The sequence below is a fragment of the Tasmannia lanceolata genome, unplaced genomic scaffold (genome assembly GCF_043159265.1).
Source record: "Tasmannia lanceolata isolate RefF3 unplaced genomic scaffold, GAP_Taslan_0.1 ptg000037l, whole genome shotgun sequence".
NCBI classification, from domain to species: domain Eukaryota; kingdom Viridiplantae; phylum Streptophyta; class Magnoliopsida; order Canellales; family Winteraceae; genus Tasmannia; species Tasmannia lanceolata.
This window is the reverse complement of record NW_027518714.1, coordinates 16,696,386-16,716,834: the sequence shown is the minus strand read 5'-3', so window position 1 is coordinate 16,716,834 and position 20,449 is coordinate 16,696,386. Positions and strand designations below refer to the sequence as shown.

The window sequence follows — 20,449 nt, the reverse complement described above, 5'->3', positions numbered from 1 at the left end:
AAATCAGCTCCATAGGATCATCCTAACCCATCCATTTGTGGAGGCCAAAATGGACAGACAGTGTTTGTCCACAAATCTGCCCATTTTGCCCTCCAGTTTTGGAGGGGTTAGGATGATTCAATGGTGCTGATTTTTGGTATGCACCCTATCTATGATGGGGCATTGCAAATGAATGGTTTAGATGCCCACCAAAAATGGGGGACCCATGTGATTTTTGGCACTCTATCGTACCTAACTTTAGGTACGGTCGAGCGTACAATCCTTTTCCTCATATATATATATATATATATATATATATATATATATATATATATATATATATATATATATAGAGAGAGAGAGAGAGAGAGAGAGAGAGAGAGAGAGAGAGAGAGAAGGGTTCCTGCGCTCGAGCGCAGATAGCTTATCTGCACTCGAGTGCAGGAAACAAGGGTGGGGCCACATTGTTGGGGCGATCCTAAGCATTCATTTGAAACTCCCCATCATGGATGGGGTGTGTACAAAAAATCAACTTCATTGGATCATCTTATGTTATTGGCATAGAGATTTACAGACACAGATCCCTATGGTATCTTGGATTGTCTCAGAAGGCTTACATCTCTAAAGTTTTAGAAAGGTACAACATGCAAAATTGTTCACCTGGGGTCGCGCCTATCATGAAGGGTGACAAGTTCAGCAAAATACAATGTCCGAGAAATGAAATAGAACATAATCAAATGAAGGATATTCCTTACGCTTCTGTTGTTGGGAGCCTGATGTACGCATAGACGTGTGCACGTCTAGATATTGCCTTTGTTGTTGGGATGCTCGGCAGATATCATTGTAACCCTGACATAGAACACTTGAAGGCTGCAAAGAAAGTCATACACTACTTACAAGAAACTAAATATTACATGCTTATGTACAAGAGATAAGACAATCTTGAGATAATTGGTTATTTAGACTCAGACTTCGCTGGATGCTTCGATAGTAGGAAATCAACTTAAGGATACATCTTCCTACTTGCGGGCGGGTTGTTTCATGGAAGAGCGTAAAACAGACTGTGACCGCTCCATCGACTATGGTAGCCGAGTTTATAGCCTGTTATGAGGCCACACTACAAGCCGTCTGCTTGAAGAATTTTATCACAAATCTTCAAGTAGTGGATTTTATTGCTAGACCACTTAAGATTTTCTGTGACAATTCTGCTGTAGTAAGCTTCTCTAAGAATAACAAGTGTTCCAGTGGGTCTAAGATCATACCTATAAAGTATCTTGTTGTCAGAGAGAAGATCAAGGATCATCAGGTGTCATATTAACACAAAATTGATGGTAGCATACCCTCGCACCAAAGGGCTAGCACCGGGACTGCTTAAGGATCATGTAGACCGTATGGGTCTAATCAATTCTTTTAGTGTTTAATGACATCATGCAATTATATTTTGTCTAAAACATTATTAGAATTATGATCATTGGTTTCTGCTTTCCATATCATAGTATACATAAGGATAGATGTTTTAGCAGAATGCAGGTATCAACAATAAAGGTTGGACCAAAGAGTAGACATAAGGCTAAAACCTACTCATAAAGTATGCTACCAATTAAGCACTTACTTAGAAGGGGTCAGTAGCATTGTAATGCTTGGAAGGTCGTATGTCGACAAATTGACATATTTGCCGCCATGATTCATGTCAATGGTTTCTTTTAATTAAGTTTCAGATACCCTAACTGATTGGCTCCAAGCATTATTTTTCCAGAAAATAGTGGAACCACGTCAAGTTTTAAAGTTTTGGACCTATTGAGTCTACTTTCAAAGGTAATAAATAATTATATATAATATCGTCAAAATGGGCCAAGTGGGAGAATTGTAAGGTTTTCCATACCAATTATGGCCTCATCTTAACATTTGTAAAACGTGGATCCTTACATTTCTTAATGATCTTAAATAAAGCCATACTAATGGGTGATGGTTAGCAAAAGTAATGGAGATAACTGGCATGCATTTGTTATCTCATTAAGTCCCTCCATTATGGAAAGAGGGAATATGGCAATATAAATACATGGGTTTGGTCCTCATCTCATCACGAACAAAAACAAAGTGAGATATAGAACACCCATTGTTCTCTTACCATACGGAATAAGTGGCTGAGATTGGAACCAAAGGTCACGCTCTGACAGTCAAATGAGACGACACATCCGGCAATAAAAAACAACGTAGTGCACGTACGACGATCAACTACACAAGGACATTATGGCTTCAATTAAAGATCCTAACCCTTCAATGTAGTCTACACCAAGAGCTTTCATGGCCCTAGCTTGGAGAGTGTATCGGTGATAAGCAGTAGCGATGGCAGCACCAATGAAAGGCCCAACCCAGAAGATCCACTGAAACAGACACATATATGTTAGAATGTATTACATTTTTTTTTTTTTTTTTTGGAGAAAACCCAATGCATTCTTTGTAGAGAAATTTTACAAGTGGTTCTCATGAAATACATGACAAATATATATAATGATCCAACGGTCTCTGATCTATTGGAAAATCTGATCACGAATAATAGAAGTCAACACTAATAGTTCTATGTGTGTAATCATTTGGGGAAGCATCTGAGAGGGTCCCTCCTTCAAAACCTTAGAAAGTTTGAAGTTTGAAAACTAATATCAAAGAGAATGACAAACGTTCAGTAAATAAATTGTAGTGAGTGTGAGGGTGTGACTTTTTTGAACCGTACTAATCTCAAAATACCCCCTAGCATTCAACCAACATCATACTAGGGTTACCAAAACACCCAATAACATATAATGTCGAAAATACCCTCACGAACTTTGTAAAGGGCAAAAGATAAAGGATGGCACAATACCAGATCATCCCAAGCCTCATCCTTGTTGTAGATGACGGCGGCGCCAAGGCTTCTGGCGGGGTTGATTCCTGTGCCGGTGATCGGGATCGTCGCCAAATGAACCATGAAAACAGCAAACCCAATTGGCAGTGGTGCCAAAACCTAATTGAGAAATCCAAGATCAATTTCATAACAAATGTACAAACCATCCCACAGAGCACGTTTAAAAACAAAGACCCAAATTAGCAATTTGATCAAATCTAGTTGTAGAAGGAATACTCATTCTCAACTAACACAAGTGAAATTTTGACATTAGGTATACTTTAGGGGAAATCATATATTCTCCCCCTTTCTAGTGTAAAAGAGTTGTCATAAATATACGAAATGGGGGTGGTCCAGGTACTAAACAGGGGCGAATATATCACTTCCCTAACTTTAATAACTTAATGTCGTCACATTCAGTGCGTGTTTGGCGTACCGTTTAAAACACCGTTTGGCGTTTGAAATACCGTTTTGGGGCCAAACGGCCGTTTGGGAGTGTTTGGGTGCGCAACCACCATTTGAAACACCGTTTTGAACCCTCAAAACGGTGTTTTGCAAACGGAGGGGGGGAGGTCCGTTTGCAAAACGCCGTTTTAAACGGAGTTTTTGGGCTGTGGGTTTTTACATGTTTGCCCTCACCGAAACCCATTTTTACGTATATGCGCGCGATTTTATGCGTTACGTCAAATACCAAAAAAGTAGGGGTGTTAATATCATTCTTGAGGACACAAATTTGTTAAATTGTTAATATTTAATTCAAAACAAGGGGCTGCTAATATCATTATATGATCTTTTAATTTTGATTTTCTAAAGACAAAAACGTCATCTACTTTGCAAAATTGCAAACCCTCTCACGCCTCACTGCCTCAGCGCCTCCACTCGTCCGTCAAATCCGGCTGTTGAGAAGAAGGAGAAGAAGAACCCCAAAGGTATAGCCATTTATTTTTTTAGCAATGATGTTTAATTTTAATAGTGTTTGAAGGAGATCCTAATGACCTTTTAATATTGGGCCTAATGAGAGAGTAGTTGAGTTATATTGAGGCCAACCAAACAATGCCCTTTTTGGTCATTTTACCGCTAAAACTCCGTTTTGGGGCACTTGCAACCAAACACACAATACCTCCGTTTGCCGTTTAAAACGCCATTTTGATCTGGCCAACCAAACATGAAAATGCTGTTTGGCAAAACGCCGTTTTGAACCAAAATGTTGTTTTGTAAAACGGCGTTTTAAACGCTATTTCAAACGGTACGCCAAACACACCCTCAGGCCAGTTACAGCAGTGTTTGGTAACCTGGGCCCAGCTTTAAAATCTTGCAGTAAGAGGAAAACAATCAGAGTTGGGCCCATACGCGAAGACTTTAATTGCCCTTTGGGGCATATAGTAAGTGGCAAACATGTGGTGGCTCAACTGTCCCCACGGTTCACGTTATCATCTCTCTATCAGAAACAGATAAACGCCGCCCAATCACTATATTGCAGGAATTTTCTGGAAAAGTTAGGGACCTTCAATTTATAACGAGATTCCCACGAGATAAACCATAAACATATCATCTCTCTCTAAATTTTAGGGGTGCAACTCGTGTCGGGTTGGGTCCAACCGTTGATAGCATCCCGTCGACCCTAACCCGACCCAATCCGAGCCTCGGGTTGAGAATGGTCAACCCTAACCCAACCCGCCTACAAATTGGGTCAGGTTCGGGATGGTTTCGGGATCATCTAGGGCCAATTAGAAAAATACAAGAAAAATATAATCCTTTGAAAATCATGATAAAAATGGAGGACGGAGGTCGGGTTTGGGTCGGGTCGGGTCGCGTTGCCAAGGCCTCAACCCTAACCCAACCCAAAATTAAATTGGGTTCGCTTTTTCCAACCCTAACCTAACCCAACGCAACCCAACCCAACCCAACCCAACCCGAGCCAAAATTGAGAATTATTTTTCTGGTAATCCAAACAGGGACTACGTGGAAAAAAAACCAGCGTGTCAGAAAATTAGGTCAAAAACAGGTTTCAACAAAGGTGCTCATTTGAGCAAATTGAACTTTTCTTCCCCTATAATACGCACCATGCGTACTTTAGTAGCTCTTTCAATACGTGCCTTGCGAAAGCGATTAAACAGCAACTAAAAATCTCAGAACGACAATATGTGTACTACACAGAGACCCTCAAGAGACCCTCGAGAGAGAAGTTAAATGAATTCTGGGGTGCGCATATCACAAGGTGCGCAAGTTAGATAAGTAGCTTACCGGCACGTGGGAGTCACGGGCGTTCCTCTTAGGATCTGTGGCGGAGAAAACTGTGTAGACAAGAACGAAGGTGCCGATGATCTCGGCTCCGAGCCAGACTCGCTTGCTGTAGTATGGTGAGAGGTCGTTGACTCCACCCCCGTACCTAACGTAGTAAGCTTTTTGAAAGCCCTTCACCAAGCCGACCCCGCATATGGCGCCAAGGCACTGAGCCACCATGTACATCAAGGCTCGGATCAAAGATATCTTCCGGGCCAGGAGCATACCAAAAGTCACGGCAGGGTTGATGTGTCCTCCTGCGCATGATAGAAAATATCTCTTAGATAATGCTAACGTGCACCTAACTAAAAAAAAACTATGGTATCATAAGTGTTAATTTTCTTGGATTAACAGGAAGTTTCTGTCTATAGAAAATAAAATTACCTGATCACTTTATTCAGAAATCGAAATAGATTTTCTTTTTCTTTTTTTATTAAATAACAAATTTCTCTTTACAATAAAACACAAACAAACACTTCAGCTTTCCATCGGCATAAAAAGGAAAACGGGTTTTAGACGCTTCTATCAAAAAAAGTAAAAAGAAAAAGAAATTCTCAATAAAAAATAAAAATTATCGTTATTTTCAACTTGAAACCCATTCTATACATGGATTTTATAACACAGGATTATAAAATTCTGACTTTTACAAGCATAAACCTGGATTTTGCAATCCTGAAAATGTGCAACCCAAGTTTTAACTTACAAAATCCAGGTTTTAGCTTACAAAATCCAGACTTTAGCTTATAAAATCCAAGTTTTAGCTTATAAATTAAGGATTTAACAATTCTGGATTATAAAATCCATGTCTCCAAACGGCTTTCCCATTGACGAAAATAAATCCTTAAAAAATAATTTTCACAGTTGAAAAACAAGTTTAGTGGTAAAAAAACACTTTCTTTATCGTAGAGAGTTGAAAAATGGACATGAAAATGGTACTGAGGTATCGCGCAACATGAGCAGCCCCTCTAAATACCCTATCTACCGGAGTTTCCATAGTTGGTTGCTATTAGTTTTGTAGGTTATAGGTAGGATTATGGTTATGGTTAGGGTTAGGGTTAGGGTTATGGTTATGATTAGTGAAGGTTTTTAAATGGATGGCTGCAAATTATTTGGGTTATGGTTATGGTTACGGTTAGGGTTAGGATTATGGTTATGGTTTGTTAGGGACACCTAATCTATGTGAGGTCCTATAGAGTGAATGGGTTGGATGAGTGAAGTTACATGGAGATGGTATTTTATAGAGGGCTGCTCACCCTGCGCGATACATCAGAAATATATATATATATATATATATATATATATATATATATATATATATATATATATATATATATATATATAAAGAGAGAGAGAGAGAGAGAGAGAGAGAGAGAGAGAGAGAGAGAGAGAGAGAGAGAGAGAGAATTTATATGATGGGTGGCCGTGAAAACAAGTGAAGTCTGAAAAAAGTAGGTACGGCCCACTTTTTTCGATGATCCAAACCGTTCATCTGTTTGGGCACAATGTAAATAGGTTGTGCCCCAAAAATCATTTCCATAGGATGATCCTAACCCTCCGTAAATGATTTTTGGAAATCTCTATTCTCAGATCAGTTCAGATTGGAGGGTTAGGATCATCCTATGGAAATGGTTTTTGGGACATACCCTATTTACGTTGTGCCCAAACTGATGAACGGTTTGGATCATAAAAAAAAGTGGGCCGTATGTAATTTTCTAGACTTCACGTGTTTTCATGGCCACCCATCATATAAAATATATATATATATATATATATATATATATATATGAGCAATGATAGATACAAGGGAGCCCTTGCATAAAGAGCCAAAAAAGGGCTCTGGATTGGATCCACGTCATTTTCAGTTACAATTTAATTGGTTGAAAAAGTAAAATCAGTTACATTTGATGACGTGGATCCAATCTAGAGCCCCCTTTTGGCTCTTTATGCAAGAGCTCCCTTGTATCTATCATTGCTCATATATATATCTAGAGCCCTTTTTTGGCTCTTTATGCAAGGGCTCCCTTGTATCTATCATTGCTCATATATATATATATATATATATATATATATATATATATATAGAGAGAGAGAGAGAGAGAGAGAGAGAGAGAGAGGAGAGTGTTTCTAGTCGGTCGGCTAGAGAACCTTCTCTAGTCCGCCGACCAAAAAACACAGTGGGCCCACAATATTTGGATAATTGAAAACATTCATTTGATAGGCCCTGGGATAGATAGGGTGTGCCCAAAAAATCATCTGCATAGGATCATCCTAACCCTTTGATTTGTGGATGTTAAAAATGGACAGATTTGTGTAGCTTATACGAGTCCATTTTAACCTCCATAAATCGAAGGGTTAGGATGATCCTATGGAGATGATTTTCTAGGCACAACCTATCTATGTCAGGGCCCATCAAATGAATACTTTGGATCATCAAAACAACGCTGTGTTTTTAACCTCCACTATCCATTTTTAACCTCCACAAATCGAAGGGCTAGGATGATCCTATGTAGCTGATTTTTTGGGCACACCCTATCTATGCCAGGGATCATCCTAACCCTTTGAACCGTGGAGGCAAAAAATGGACAGATTTGTGAAGGTTTATACATGGAGGGATGATCCTATATATATATATATATATATATATATATATATATATATATATATGAGAAAACATTTCCTACACACTTGTGTGGGTAAGTTACCTACACACTAGCTTAAAATACAGTGGAGGGCATATTGTTTGGGTGATCCAAACCATTCATTTGAATGGTCCTCACAGAGATAGGGTGTTCACAAAAAACAGATCCATAGGATCATCCCAACCCTACGATTTGTGGAGGTAAAATGGACGTGTATAAACCTTCACAAATTAGTCCATTTTTTGCCTCCATAGTTTGAATGGTTTGGATGATCCTATGGATCTGATTTTTTGTGGACACCCTATCTATGTGAGGACCATTCAAATGAATGGTTTGGATCACCCAAACAATGTGGGCCCCCACTGTATTTTAAGCTAGTGTGTAGGTAACTTACCTACACAAGTGTGTAGGAAATATTCTCTCTTTCTCTCTCTCTCTCTCTCTCTCTATATATATATATATATATATATATATATATATATATATATATATATATATATATGAGGAAAGTGTTTCTAGTGGGTAGTGTAGGAAAGCTTATCTACTCCACCGTTATTAATAACCGTCCGATTATAAGTGTTCCGATCGAAACCGTTGAAGATATAAAGATATAACATGAGAAGGTGGGTTTTGTAAACAACAGAAACACGGTGGATTTTGGGTTTGGGTTTTCGACCGAACGACCGACTCTTCTCCCTCGCTGGATTTTGGTCTTCTCCCTCGCTGGATTTTGGGATTCCGATCGACGACCGACGCACGCCTCCCTCTCTCCCTCGAGGTAAGCTTCGGATCACCACTTTTTTTTTTTCTTTTTAACCCATTTCTGTTGGGTTATTGTTGTTTTTTGGGTTTTTTCTGTTGAAACCCACATAAAACCCACCAGAAACAAACCCTCGGTTTTTTGAAACCCATTTCCAAAAAAACCGAGGGTTTCTGTTGCCTTTCAAATGGGATTCATTTGGGTTTTTTGGGTTGAAACCCATTTCTGTTGGGTTTAAGCTTTGGTGATCCAATAGAAACCCATTTCTGTTGCTTTGGCCGGCAGAAACCCACATAAAACTCAATACAAACCCTCGGTTTTTTTAAACCCATTTCCAAAAAAAACGAGGGTTTCTGTTGGGTTTGAAATGGGTTTCTATTGGGTTTTTTATTTTGAAACCCATTTAAAAAAAAACCGATTTTCCAATTTGGGTTTCTGTTGGGTTTTTTTTTTTCAAACCAATTTTAAAAAAAAACCGAGGGTTTCAACTGGGGTTTTTTATTTTTATTTTGAAACCCATTTCAAAAAAAACCGATTTTCCAATTTGGGTTTCTGTTGGGTTTTATTTTTTCAAAACCATTTCTGTTGGGTTTCTGTTGTTTTGAAACCCATCTAGATCACCACTTTTCCAATTTGGGTTCATGTTGGTTTTTTTTTTTCAAACCAATTTAAAAAAAAACCGAGGGTTTCAACTGGGGTTTTTTATTTTTATTTTGAAACCCATTTCCTATTGCCTTTGAAATTGGGTTTTTTTTTTGAAAGCCAATTCTGTTGGGTTTCTGTTGTTTTGAAACCCATCTAGAACCATATAAGTTTTTTCAATTCAATTGAGTGTCCTCTGCTGAAATTTCTGTTTAGAGTGTAAATCGCAGGTATCTCCATTATTGCCTCTGAGATAGCAAATAATCGCAGGTATCTCCATTATTGCTAGTAATTGTGAATTGCTACTGTTGAAGTTATCTCCATTCTTAGATCGTCTCTTTTCTCTAAGCAATAACAACACGTTAATTTCATTGTGGATGCTGTCCATTAATGGATCAATGATAGGAACATTTATCCTTGCTTCCTTCTTTTTTAAATGGATTTACTCTCTGTGAATCCTCTTTTTTTTTATTGGTGTTCTGTTGCTTTATGCTTAAATTATTATTTTACTCTCTGGAATCTTTTTTGTTTAATTACAGACGCATCAACCATGGCATCTTCAAGCAACACTAGTGGCATCTCACATGGCGTACAACCAACAGCCATAAATTGTTTTTGTAATAAGCCAGCAGTTCGAAAAATTACACGGAGCAACATAAATAATAACCAAGGCCGGCCATACTTCAAATGTGCTGGATACCTAGTTGAGTTACAGATGAGATATTCATTGTTTTGATAACTTTTTTGGTAAGTTGAAATTCTAAACAGCGTCAATAACATGCAGGGCCACACATGTAAATATTTCGTCTGGGCTGACCTTCCGTTTGATGGGAACGAGGCAGGCTGGGAGTCGAGTTTTCACCATAGACGCGAAGGCAGAACGATGGAAGACCGCATCAGCGTTCTTGAGAATGATGTAACGATGCTGAAGAATGAAGATTCCATGGTTAAAGAAAGCATCCACGAAATTAAGAATGATGTTATGATGCTGAAGACTGAAAATTCCCTGCTTAAAGACCGCAACAACGAACTTAAGAATGATGTTATGATGCTAAAGAATGAAAATTCCATGTATAAAGTTTGTGTAGTAGTAGGGGTTTTCTTCTTTTTTTTCTTTTTCCTTCGAAGTACTAAGTGAGAGTAGAATTTTGTCAGTTAGTATTTTTGTCACTTGTATAAGGATTCAGGCTTTAATCATGTGAATTTTTGTCTGTTTTGTGATGTAATGATGTTTTGTTGCCAAAAATTTCGTGGGGCGGCTGTTGCATGAGAGAGCAGCCACCTCGTTAATAAGCATCCCCTTGCTAAATCCCAAGCCATCTCAGAAAAATCCAAGAACTCAATCTCACAAATCTGCCCTGGATTTCAAAGTTCTAAAATATTTGAGTTTCCTCGTGTTTCACCATCATCAAGGGTGCCCTTGTGAGAACCCATATGCAAGGGTGCCCAATTGGATCCACGTCACACAACTGCATTTGTAAGGCACTGAAAAAAAAATTAAAGGAATGATAAAAAATGGCAAGTTCATGTGATCAAAGCTTCAAAGATTCTCAGGGCCCCAAAATCTAACAACTTTTCTTCCTTTTATGATAACTGAACAACTGTGGCTAATTCTAAGGTGGCCCTCCACAAGAACATAAATATGGAGAGAAGGGCATGGAGTGTATATATCATTTTGTTCTTTTATTCCTCGATGTGGATGCACACTTACTTGGCTGCAAACCTCCTCTAGCTCCAATGATTATGGCAATAAAGTCAGCTTGAATGTTCTAGGACCAAAAGCATAACACCTTACTGCATTTGGTGTGTGAACATCCTTTCCATTACTTTCTTAAAAACTGTTCTAACTGTTAGGTTCAACAAATTTAAAAAGAGAATTTTTTTTCTTGTAGAAGTATTTATTCCATGTAGATGACTGACACTTGAAAAAAACGACACCACTTATAAAATCTCCCACAAAGCCTTGGCCATTTAGCTAGTGGCTCAATTATGATATGGTCTGTGGAGCCTACAAATGTCCTAATTAGTTATATATTAGCGGTGCCTTTGTGAGCCTAATGGCTAAAAGATAATCGACCACTTAATAAATGATCTATTAGTGGGGCTAATACAAAAGTCCACCATTTGAAAACAAAACTGGAGAACAAAACTGAACATTCGTGGGGTAAAGAACGGTGGGTAAATATCATGTCCCTGTTAAATCACTCATAGATATATCCACAATGAGCATTGGAACTCAAGTCACTACTGTATCCTAGCCAAATTAGAAATGACAGATTCCATATATAAACTTTTTTCTTGTGATATGGACTTTTTAGGATGTTACTTGAAGAGAATGAAGGTTGGAAACCTACCCCAGCTTGCCCATCAAAAAAAAAGAAAAAGGGGTTGGACACATGTCAATTGGATTGATTTTATGTACCATTGGCCGCCTACTAAGAATCATATATTAAGGGACTTTGATGCATGGTTTGGCAAGACCTTTCAGTATCACAGGTTTTGTTTTGGACATTGAGTCCAATAATCAGTTTTGGACTCCGGAACGGTTCGCAAAATAAAATAAAAAACTAGGGATAAAAGGACTAAAACTATAGTGATATTCAACCTCCCCAAACGAACAAAACATCAGAATAGAAACAAATAAATCACAAGAGTGAGTGTGTCTTTCAATAAGAAACGAAGCTAGTTTTATATGCCATGGGCAGATCAAACAGGAAAACATTTCTTAGGAAGAGCAACAGCTGGTCTTTTGGGCAACTGGTTTACCATGGAACTGCACCGTCGGGGGCCTGGCATTGTTCATGGTTGGTTGGCTTGCCATCCTACAAGGAGAAGATGAAAACATATGAGAAACAGATGCACTCCACTAGAAGGCCTGTTCTACATTAGTAGCATTTTTCGCACTTGTCTCCAAGAATGGGATCCCAATTTCATCAGCAAATGCCTTGCAAAGAAAAAAACAATGATGCCCTGTTATTATACTTTCCTAAGAAACACAACAGAAATACATGGCATGTTCACAAGGATAACACGAGATGGTTAACAGTTAACAGCACCAGAATGTCCAGGCAATACCTCTAAGAGCTCTCCTGTGCCTCTATGCCATATATAAACCTGAAAAATACAAGTTTGCATGACAGAGGAAAAGATCAGAAAAAAAAATGAAGAAAAATAACTTTGTTCAAGTCACTACTGTATCCTAGCCATTTTAGAAATGACAGATGCACTCCACTAGAAGGTCATGTACTTGGTTCTATATTTTGGAATATTATATCTAGACAAGTTTTTCATTATCAGAAATGACGGGATATAAAATGGGCTCCCTGATCAATGTGAAAATACACTAACCTATTTCAATCTTCCATACGCTCCTCTTCGTGTTGTTGGTCCCCTTCTTCGCCTTCAAAATTTGGTGTGGTCACCTATTGGCACACACACAGTAAGAACAAATAAGTGATATATGTTAACTCATGTGATTTATAAATTAATACATAAGTAAGCAGAAGTCCAAACCTTTTTCTTTTTGTTACAGGTTGTTGAATAGTGGCCTTTTCCTCCACATTTTTTACATGTCCGTTTCTTTAATTCGGATTGGGAGACCTCCAACGGAGACTTAAACCGTGATGCAGCTTTCGGCCGACCCTTGGTTTTCACAACTAGGGGGTCGCGAATAGATATATCAAGGGATTCAGTTATAAAATTAGATTGCACTTTGCTGCCACTACTTGACAACGCATTTTGCTTCTCTCTCTTCTCCTGTTCACATTCCTCCAGCCACGCATCTAAAGTCTCATCCATCTTCTTGTAAACAGTTTTTCTGCTCTCAAGTACTTCTACTACTCTCTGACACTTTGATAGTATGTACCATTTCTCAACTGGAGTTACTTCATCATTATCATCTTCGCCTATGGCCACCCTACCATCTACATGAAATCTTGCCCCAATTGTCCACCTATTTAGGATATATCGCTCCGGAATGCAACTTAAACGCTTCAGGGACATTATGCGAATGATATGTTTGCATAAAATCCCTACGGTCTCAAACTTCGCACAAGCACATGTGGCCTTTACACCTTCATCAGATTCTTCATAGACAACTTTGCACCATTTCCAAGGCTCCTCATCACTCAATCCAACACTGTATTCTGTGACATTGCCATTCTCACCCAATAAGTCATACCAACAGTCGTTGCTATCCTTAAACTCCGATTGGAAAATGTTAAACATTGTCCTCGTATAACATTTCCCACCTTGTGCTTCCAGTTTGTTCCTTGAAATCAAAACAGCATTTGAAGATTTAGTCCTGAAATCTTCTTCAGATTCTTTTTTACGACGATCAGCAAGCGCCTTAGCATATTGTTTCACAAATTCTGGTAGAGTAGTGCTCTGATTAACATATCCATCAAAGAATGAATTTATGCTTTCGCTACGCGAACTAGAAGTCATGCCAGCAGTGAAAGTCTCTCTAAAATACGCTGGCACCCAATGACTTCGTAGCTCCCACATTTTCGCAAGCCAATTGTTTTCAGCAATCCCATATTTATCCACGAAATTTTCCCATTCTTTCTCACAATCAGGTATTTCTCTCTTATAAAACCACCTATTATAATCCTTACAGAAGTCAGATTCAGAATCTCGCATGCCTGCACAATGCTCAATCAGATGCCTATGAATGTGCCACGAGCAAAACCTATGACGGGTTTTCGAAAAAACATTTCTAATAGCATTTCTCATCGCCACATCCATATCTGTAATTATACAACCCGGAGCTACCCCAAACATACATTTCAACCATTGTTGAAATAACCATGTAAATGTGTCATCTTTCTCATTTGCTAGCAACGCGCATCTGAATAGAGTAGACTGCCTGTGGTGGTTAACTCCAGTGAATGGTGCGAATGGCATCAGAAACCTATTCGTCTTGTATGTGACATCGAATACAATTACGTCAGCGAAGGTGAGGTAAGCATTCCTCGCCCTTGAATCTGCCCAAAACATAGATCTCAAGTTCCCAATGTCATCCATCTCCATCGCAAAATAAAAATTTGGATCTTCAGCTTGTTTCTCATGGAACTGTCGAGCTATTAGGAATGCTTCTTGCCCCATATTGTTACGCCTACGTACCCTCAAATGGGACACCACCTGATTTGCTGTGACGCCACTGCCACCACCAGATGCCGAAGTACACACCCTAGCAATGTTACAAGGCTTAACCCCATGGTCACTGAGCTTCTCCATCAAATTCTTACAAACCATATTCTTCACGAATTTATTATGTGAACGATGCATTCCTCTTCTGGTAGGAGAGGTAAGATCATGACAATGTTTGGGTTCAAAACTAGTCACAACCCACTTATCTTTTCTCTTTTTAATCTCCAACTGTGCCTCACAGCCCTCTCTTACAGGGCGGCGTAACTTCACTGCTTTTCCTATCTGTCTCTTGTCTTTAGTATTTTTGAAACCCTCTCTCTGACAAACAAATCTCCTCGTTATCACTTCTAAATTTTTCTTTGACTTATTGGTCTTGTCTTTCCGTACACCAAACCCTGCAGCCAAACCATAAACATTATAGAACTCGTACGCAGCTTCTGGGGTTTCAAACTGCTGATTAAGAAAGGGTTCATTAGCTACACTTGTCCCTCCATCATCCTTATTAGGCGTAGTAACGACACCACTACACCCCTCCTCGTTATCAACATAACCTACAACACCCTCATTCGAAATTTCCCCCTCATTCAACATATCTAATTGATTGCCATCAACTTCATTGTCATCAACCACAACTAAACCATTACAGTCGACTTCATCAATCAAATGCCCACAAATTTGCGACACATTACTATCCATCACATACATACAACTTCAGCACCTTTTAATAACAAATACAACAATGATTTAAGACTCATACAAACAATATAGAAATTTGGACAGAACATCTGGCTTGGAAAAGAGAAAATTCAATTATTTTATTTAAAAGGGTTTTTTTTGAAATGGGTTTCAAAAAAAAAAAAAAAAACCTTGGAAAATCGGTTTTTTTTTAAATGGGTTTCAAAATAAAAATAAAAAACCCCAGTTGAAACCCTCGGTTTTTTTTTAAAATTGGTTTGAAAAAAAAAAACCAACATAAACCCAAATTGGAAAAGTGGTGATCTAGATGGGTTTCAAAACAACAGAAACCCAACAGAAATGGTTTTGAAAAAAAAAAACCCAACAGAAACCCAAATTGGAAAATCGGTTTTTTTTGAAATGGGTTTCAAAATAAAAAACCCAATAGAAACCCATTTCAAACCCAACAGAAACCCTCGTTTTTTTTGGAAATGGGTTTAAAAAAACCGAGGGTTTGTATTGAGTTTTATGTGGGTTTCTGCCGGCCAAAGCAACAGAAATGGGTTTCTATTGGATCACCAAAGCTTAAACCCAACAGAAATGGGTTTCAACCCAAAAAACCCAAATGAATCCCATTTGAAAGGCAACAGAAACCCTCGGTTTTTTTGGAAATGGGTTTCAAAAAACCGAGGGTTTGTTTCTGGTGGGTTTTATGTGGGTTTCAACAGAAAAAACCCAAAAAACAACAATAACCCAACAGAAATGGGTTAAAAAGAAAAAAAAAAGTGGTGATCCGAAGCTTACCTCGAGGGAGAGAGGGAGGCGTGCGTCGGTCGTCGATCGGAATCCCAAAATCCAGCGAGGGAGAAGACCAAAATCCAGCGAGGGAGAAGAGTCGGTCGTTCGGTCGAAAACCCAAACCCAAAATCCACCGTGTTTCTGTTGTTTACAAAACCCACCTTCTCATGTTATATCTTTATATCTTCAACGGTTTCGATCGGAACACTTATAATCGGACGGTTATTAATAACGGTGGAGTAGATAAGCTTTCCTACACTACCCACTAGAAACACTTTCCTCTATATATATATATATATATATATATATATATATATATATATATATATAGCAGAAGAGAAAAGAAGAGAATTATTTGAATTTCTCCCAAAATTTTATGAGAATTACACATCACTTTTTTGACTTTCTTTTTAACAAAGACACCTGTTCAACCCACATATTTTCAATCCATATTTTCAATCCTACCCCTTCTTTCATGCTTTTTAACAAAGGCACCCATTAAAGCCACATAATTTCAACCCTACCCCCCTCCTTTATGCTTTTGTAATACAAAAAGTGGACAAAGTCACTTTGCAAGATTACGGATTTGGTACATACGGTACATAATACTGCGGATTTTTGTGAACATATTACATAATACTACGGATTCAGGACGCCTTTCAAAATATTGACGGATTTTGGGCACCTTAAGAGGCACAATATATTATGGAAACCTCTATAGATTGAGGGCTAGGATCATCCTATGGAAATGATTTTACGGGCACAACCTATTTCTGTTTTGTTCCATCACATGGACGGTTTGGATCAACCTATGATGTGGTCCGCACAGTTCTTTGTCGGCCCGTTCATTGCACGGGGTTTTTACTAGTATATATCTACTACAATATAGCGGGAGGAAAAAGAAATTTCTTTTCTTTTTATCTAGGATTTACACGGCAGCATTACTCTTTTACCATTAACCCCTTTGCTGATATCTAACATCTATCTCTATGAGAAATTATTTGAGGGTAAAATCGTAATCTACATACGAAAAATACCGACACAGGGTACCTATCTATGACAATTACAGAAAAAACTACCAAGAAGAGGTAAAGACATATGACAATGATGAAAGAACGACTTTATATTACTCATGCAGAACACTTGCAAAATATTGACGGATTCTGGGCACTTGAAGAGAAACAACAATTATGGAAACCTCTATCGATTGGAGGGCTAGGATTAGCCTATATCGATTGGAGGGCTAGGATCAACCTATGGAAATGATTTTACGGGCACAACTGATTGATGTTGTGTTCTATCACATGGACGGTTTGGATCAGCCTATAACCCTCTATAGATCGAAGGGTTCAGATCAACCTATGAAAATTAGTTTTGAGGCACAACCTATGTAGGCAGTGGCCCATCTAATGGACGGTTTGGATCATCCTATGGTACGGGCCATACCGTACATTTTAATAAAGTGAGGAGTGCGATCATCAAAATACGCTGAGTAGTGACATTATAAAATATGGTAGTGAGGACATTAGCACTATATATAATTTTAAACCATCATTGTTACTTGAAAGTTCCCACACCCGGGTTCAACCCGAATTTGGGTTGGGTCGGGTTAAGCCTTTTCGTAAATCGGGTTGGGTTGGGAAAAATCAACCCGAATTTGAAATCGGGTCAGGTCAGGTTGGGCTGTCGGGCAACCCGACCCGAAACCCGAATTTGGGTTCCATCTGAAGAAGTTCTGTATATGTGTTTTTCTTTTTCAACATTGAAATAGTCTCCACAGTACACAATGGATGATTTGGATAATCCTATGGTGCGGGCCATACCGTACTTTAATAAAGTGTGGAGTGCGATCATCAAAATATAGTAGTGTAGATAACATTTCCCTTTGTTAATTGTTAGTCCCTGTTTGGTTTGGATTTTGAGAACCGATTGTGAGTTAAAAACTGATTATTGGTGACTCACTATTGGTTCTCAAAATCCAAAACAATCCGGCTTGAGTTGTGGTGGTCAATAATTGGTACCATATCAAATCGGGTCAACCCGATCCGAATTGGAAATCGGGTTGGGTCGGGCTGGAAATCAGGTTGGGTTGGAAAATATGGGTTCTTTGGGTTGGGTTGGGCTGAGACCCAAGTTGCACCCCTAACGATGACGAAAAAACTACTTTTCCTTATTCATTATGTGCGGGTCAAATAACGGAAAGTTTGATATTACGAATGCGGACACCTGTAAAAATATTGACGAATTCTGGGCACCTTAAGAAGAACAACAATTATGGAAACCTCTATAGATTGGAGGGCTAGGATCAGCCTATGAAAATTATTTTACGGGCACAACCTATTTATGTTGTGTTCCATCACATGGACGGTTTAGATAAACCTATGATGTGGTCTGTACAATTCTTTGTCGGCCCGTGCGGGGTTTTTGCTAGTATACATAGAAGAGAAAAGGTCAGAAATTTTTCATTTTATGTAAAATTCTCTCCTAGTTACACGTTAGTTTTAGATTTTTTTTTACCATATACCCCTTCACTGTCGTACCATATCTACGTCCATATTTAAGGGTAAAATAGAAAGTTACAGGAAGTTCTGTTTTCGAGTAAATGCTTTATTCTCCACGCATCGGACTTTGCGGACGACGTGTACTCCTCCCTCTTCCCCATATCCTACCGTACCATTCTCTCTCTCTCTCTCAGGAACCCTTTCGAATCTCCTCCTGATTTTTCTTCTCTCACTAATAGGCATTAGATTTTTTGAAAAGCTGAGGCAATTGTATGAAATGAGGTATTTTTAGATTGATTCATTGATTTTGACATCTATATGTGAGCTATATATGGTCTTCTTTTCTGCTGTTCGTTCCGACTAGCTCCTTTTATCGTGTGTTACCCTGTTTGATAAAATTCCTGATAAAAGTGTCGTTTCCAGGTAAGGTTTTTCTTACTCAATTTCCTTCCGAGTTGGGACTAGGCTTCTCCTTCTTTCATTTCTTTCCGACTTCAGGCAAATAGTCCACACTCTTCACGGTTCAAAGGGTTAGGATGATCCTATGGAGCTGATTTTTTGTGGACACCCTATCTATATGAGGGCCAATCAAATGAATGGTTTGGATCACCCAAACAATGTGGGCCTTCACTATATTTTTAAGCTAATTTATAGAGATAGAGAGAGGAAAGTGTTGTAATTAGTATAAATTCCAAGGAGAGAATATTCCGGCGAGGGTGGTGTATAAGAAACTGACGAGAAATCCCAGCAGTGCAGTAGACAAGGATAAAGATCATCCCTCCGGCAGCCCAAGCGATGCCCAAAATCCCGACCCCACCATAAGCAGCATCTGGGCCAGTGTTCATCGAGGGGTCCACCTGGCTCTTGTACCCAATCACAGTAGCCACGAGTATGTAGAGAAATAGCAAAGTAGCTACGAACTCGGCGATCAGCGCTCTGTAGAACGACCACTGGGCCAATTCCTCACCGTTGATCAGCGGAGTCGGTGGTGTGTCCGTGTAGTCTTTAGCCATGACCTCCCCCTGCTCAGTTCCCTCTAATTCCTTTCCCATTTTAGAAGATTGGAGAGAAAAACAGAAGGTCTGGTGTGAGAAAATTAGAATAGAGAGAGTGTGTGTAGTGTTGGGTGAGAATAGGAAGAGATGGGGGTATTTATTGAGTTGAAGGAAGTGGGTATGTTAAATTTGGACGTACTTAATTTTGGTTTGATTCGCCGTCTCAACGACCGAATATTTCTTTTTCTGAAGAGAGGAAAAAGATTTGGATATTGAATTATCTTTGCTGGGACCACGTATAATGACGATAATACGTTTTTTCTTCCTGTCTTCTTCTTTTTTATCTTTATCAGTAAAGTTAATTTAGTGATAATTTACTGTTATTTTGTTAACTTAACAAAATAACACCTCTTGACAAGATGCCATTAACGAGGGTAGTTTTGTAAATTTATTTTACCTAAATCTCTTATAATTTAGTATTATTTTAGGAGAAATGAGATTTCCACCCACTTTTATCTGTTTTTTTCTGTCAAAATAACAAGCAAATATGAGAGATTTTAGTCATAAATACAATAGAGAGAGAGAGAGCTGCCACACATGTAGGGGTGTAAATGGATATTTGAAAATTCGATTACCGTCCGCATCCAAATCCGTTTAAAGCGAATATTATCCAGATCCGTTTCAAGCGGATATTATCCGAATCCGTTTATGAGATATCCGGCTCTAAGCGGATGCGAATCTGGTAAATGGTATATCCGATTCATTTAACATCCGAATCCGAAAAGTAAATTTTTATTTATTTATTAATAATAATATCATTAATATTTATTTTTAGTAATGACACACTATCTTTTGTTTCTAAAAGAAAAGTGAATTTTCTTTTTAGAAAAAAAAAATAAAAAGTGTTTTGGGTAGGAAATGAAGTAATCTCTCAAGAGACAAATGGGTGGTGGTGATTGAAAGAAGATGCCATAGTTTCTAGAGAATTCTAAAGCAAAAAGGCCATCTAGGTCATTGATGGTAAATGGATGGCTCAGATCAATTTCCCAACTTATGGTTACATAAAAACCTAAAATGCAATTAAAAGAGGTGACTTCTAAGGTTTACAAAGAGAAGCAAGAGAGAGGAAAAAGGAGGAGGCTGAG

At 38.5% G+C, this 20,449-nt stretch overlaps 1 protein-coding gene across 1 annotated transcript; it reads right to left on the bottom strand.

Annotated features, from left to right (window-relative positions):
• Positions 1 to 1,961: 1,961 nt before the first annotated feature.
• Positions 1,962 to 19,448, bottom strand: LOC143861043 (aquaporin PIP2-4-like). Its single transcript, XM_077371928.1, has 4 exons — positions 19,046 to 19,448; positions 5,105 to 5,400; positions 2,840 to 2,980; positions 1,962 to 2,363 (listed from the first exon to the last, which is right to left on the bottom strand). Exons 1-4 carry the CDS (start codon positions 19,359 to 19,361, stop codon positions 2,211 to 2,213), a joined length of 906 nt encoding a protein of 301 aa, XP_077228043.1. The 5' UTR covers positions 19,362 to 19,448; the 3' UTR covers positions 1,962 to 2,210.
• Positions 19,449 to 20,449: the final 1,001 nt, after the last annotated feature.

Excerpts from the sequence above, each read along its gene's own strand:
- LOC143861043 (XM_077371928.1), bottom strand. The coding sequence starts at position 19,361 with ATGGGAAAGGAATTAGAGGGAACTGAGCAGGGGGAGGTCATGGCTAAA. Across the intron at positions 5,401-19,045 it reads CTGCACTGCTGGGATTTCTC|GAGGACACATCAACCCTGCC; the intron begins GTCAGTTTCTTA and ends TATCATGCGCAG. Across the intron at positions 2,364-2,839 it reads ATGAGGCTTGGGATGATCTG|TGGATCTTCTGGGTTGGGCC; the intron begins GTATTGTGCCAT and ends TGTCTGTTTCAG.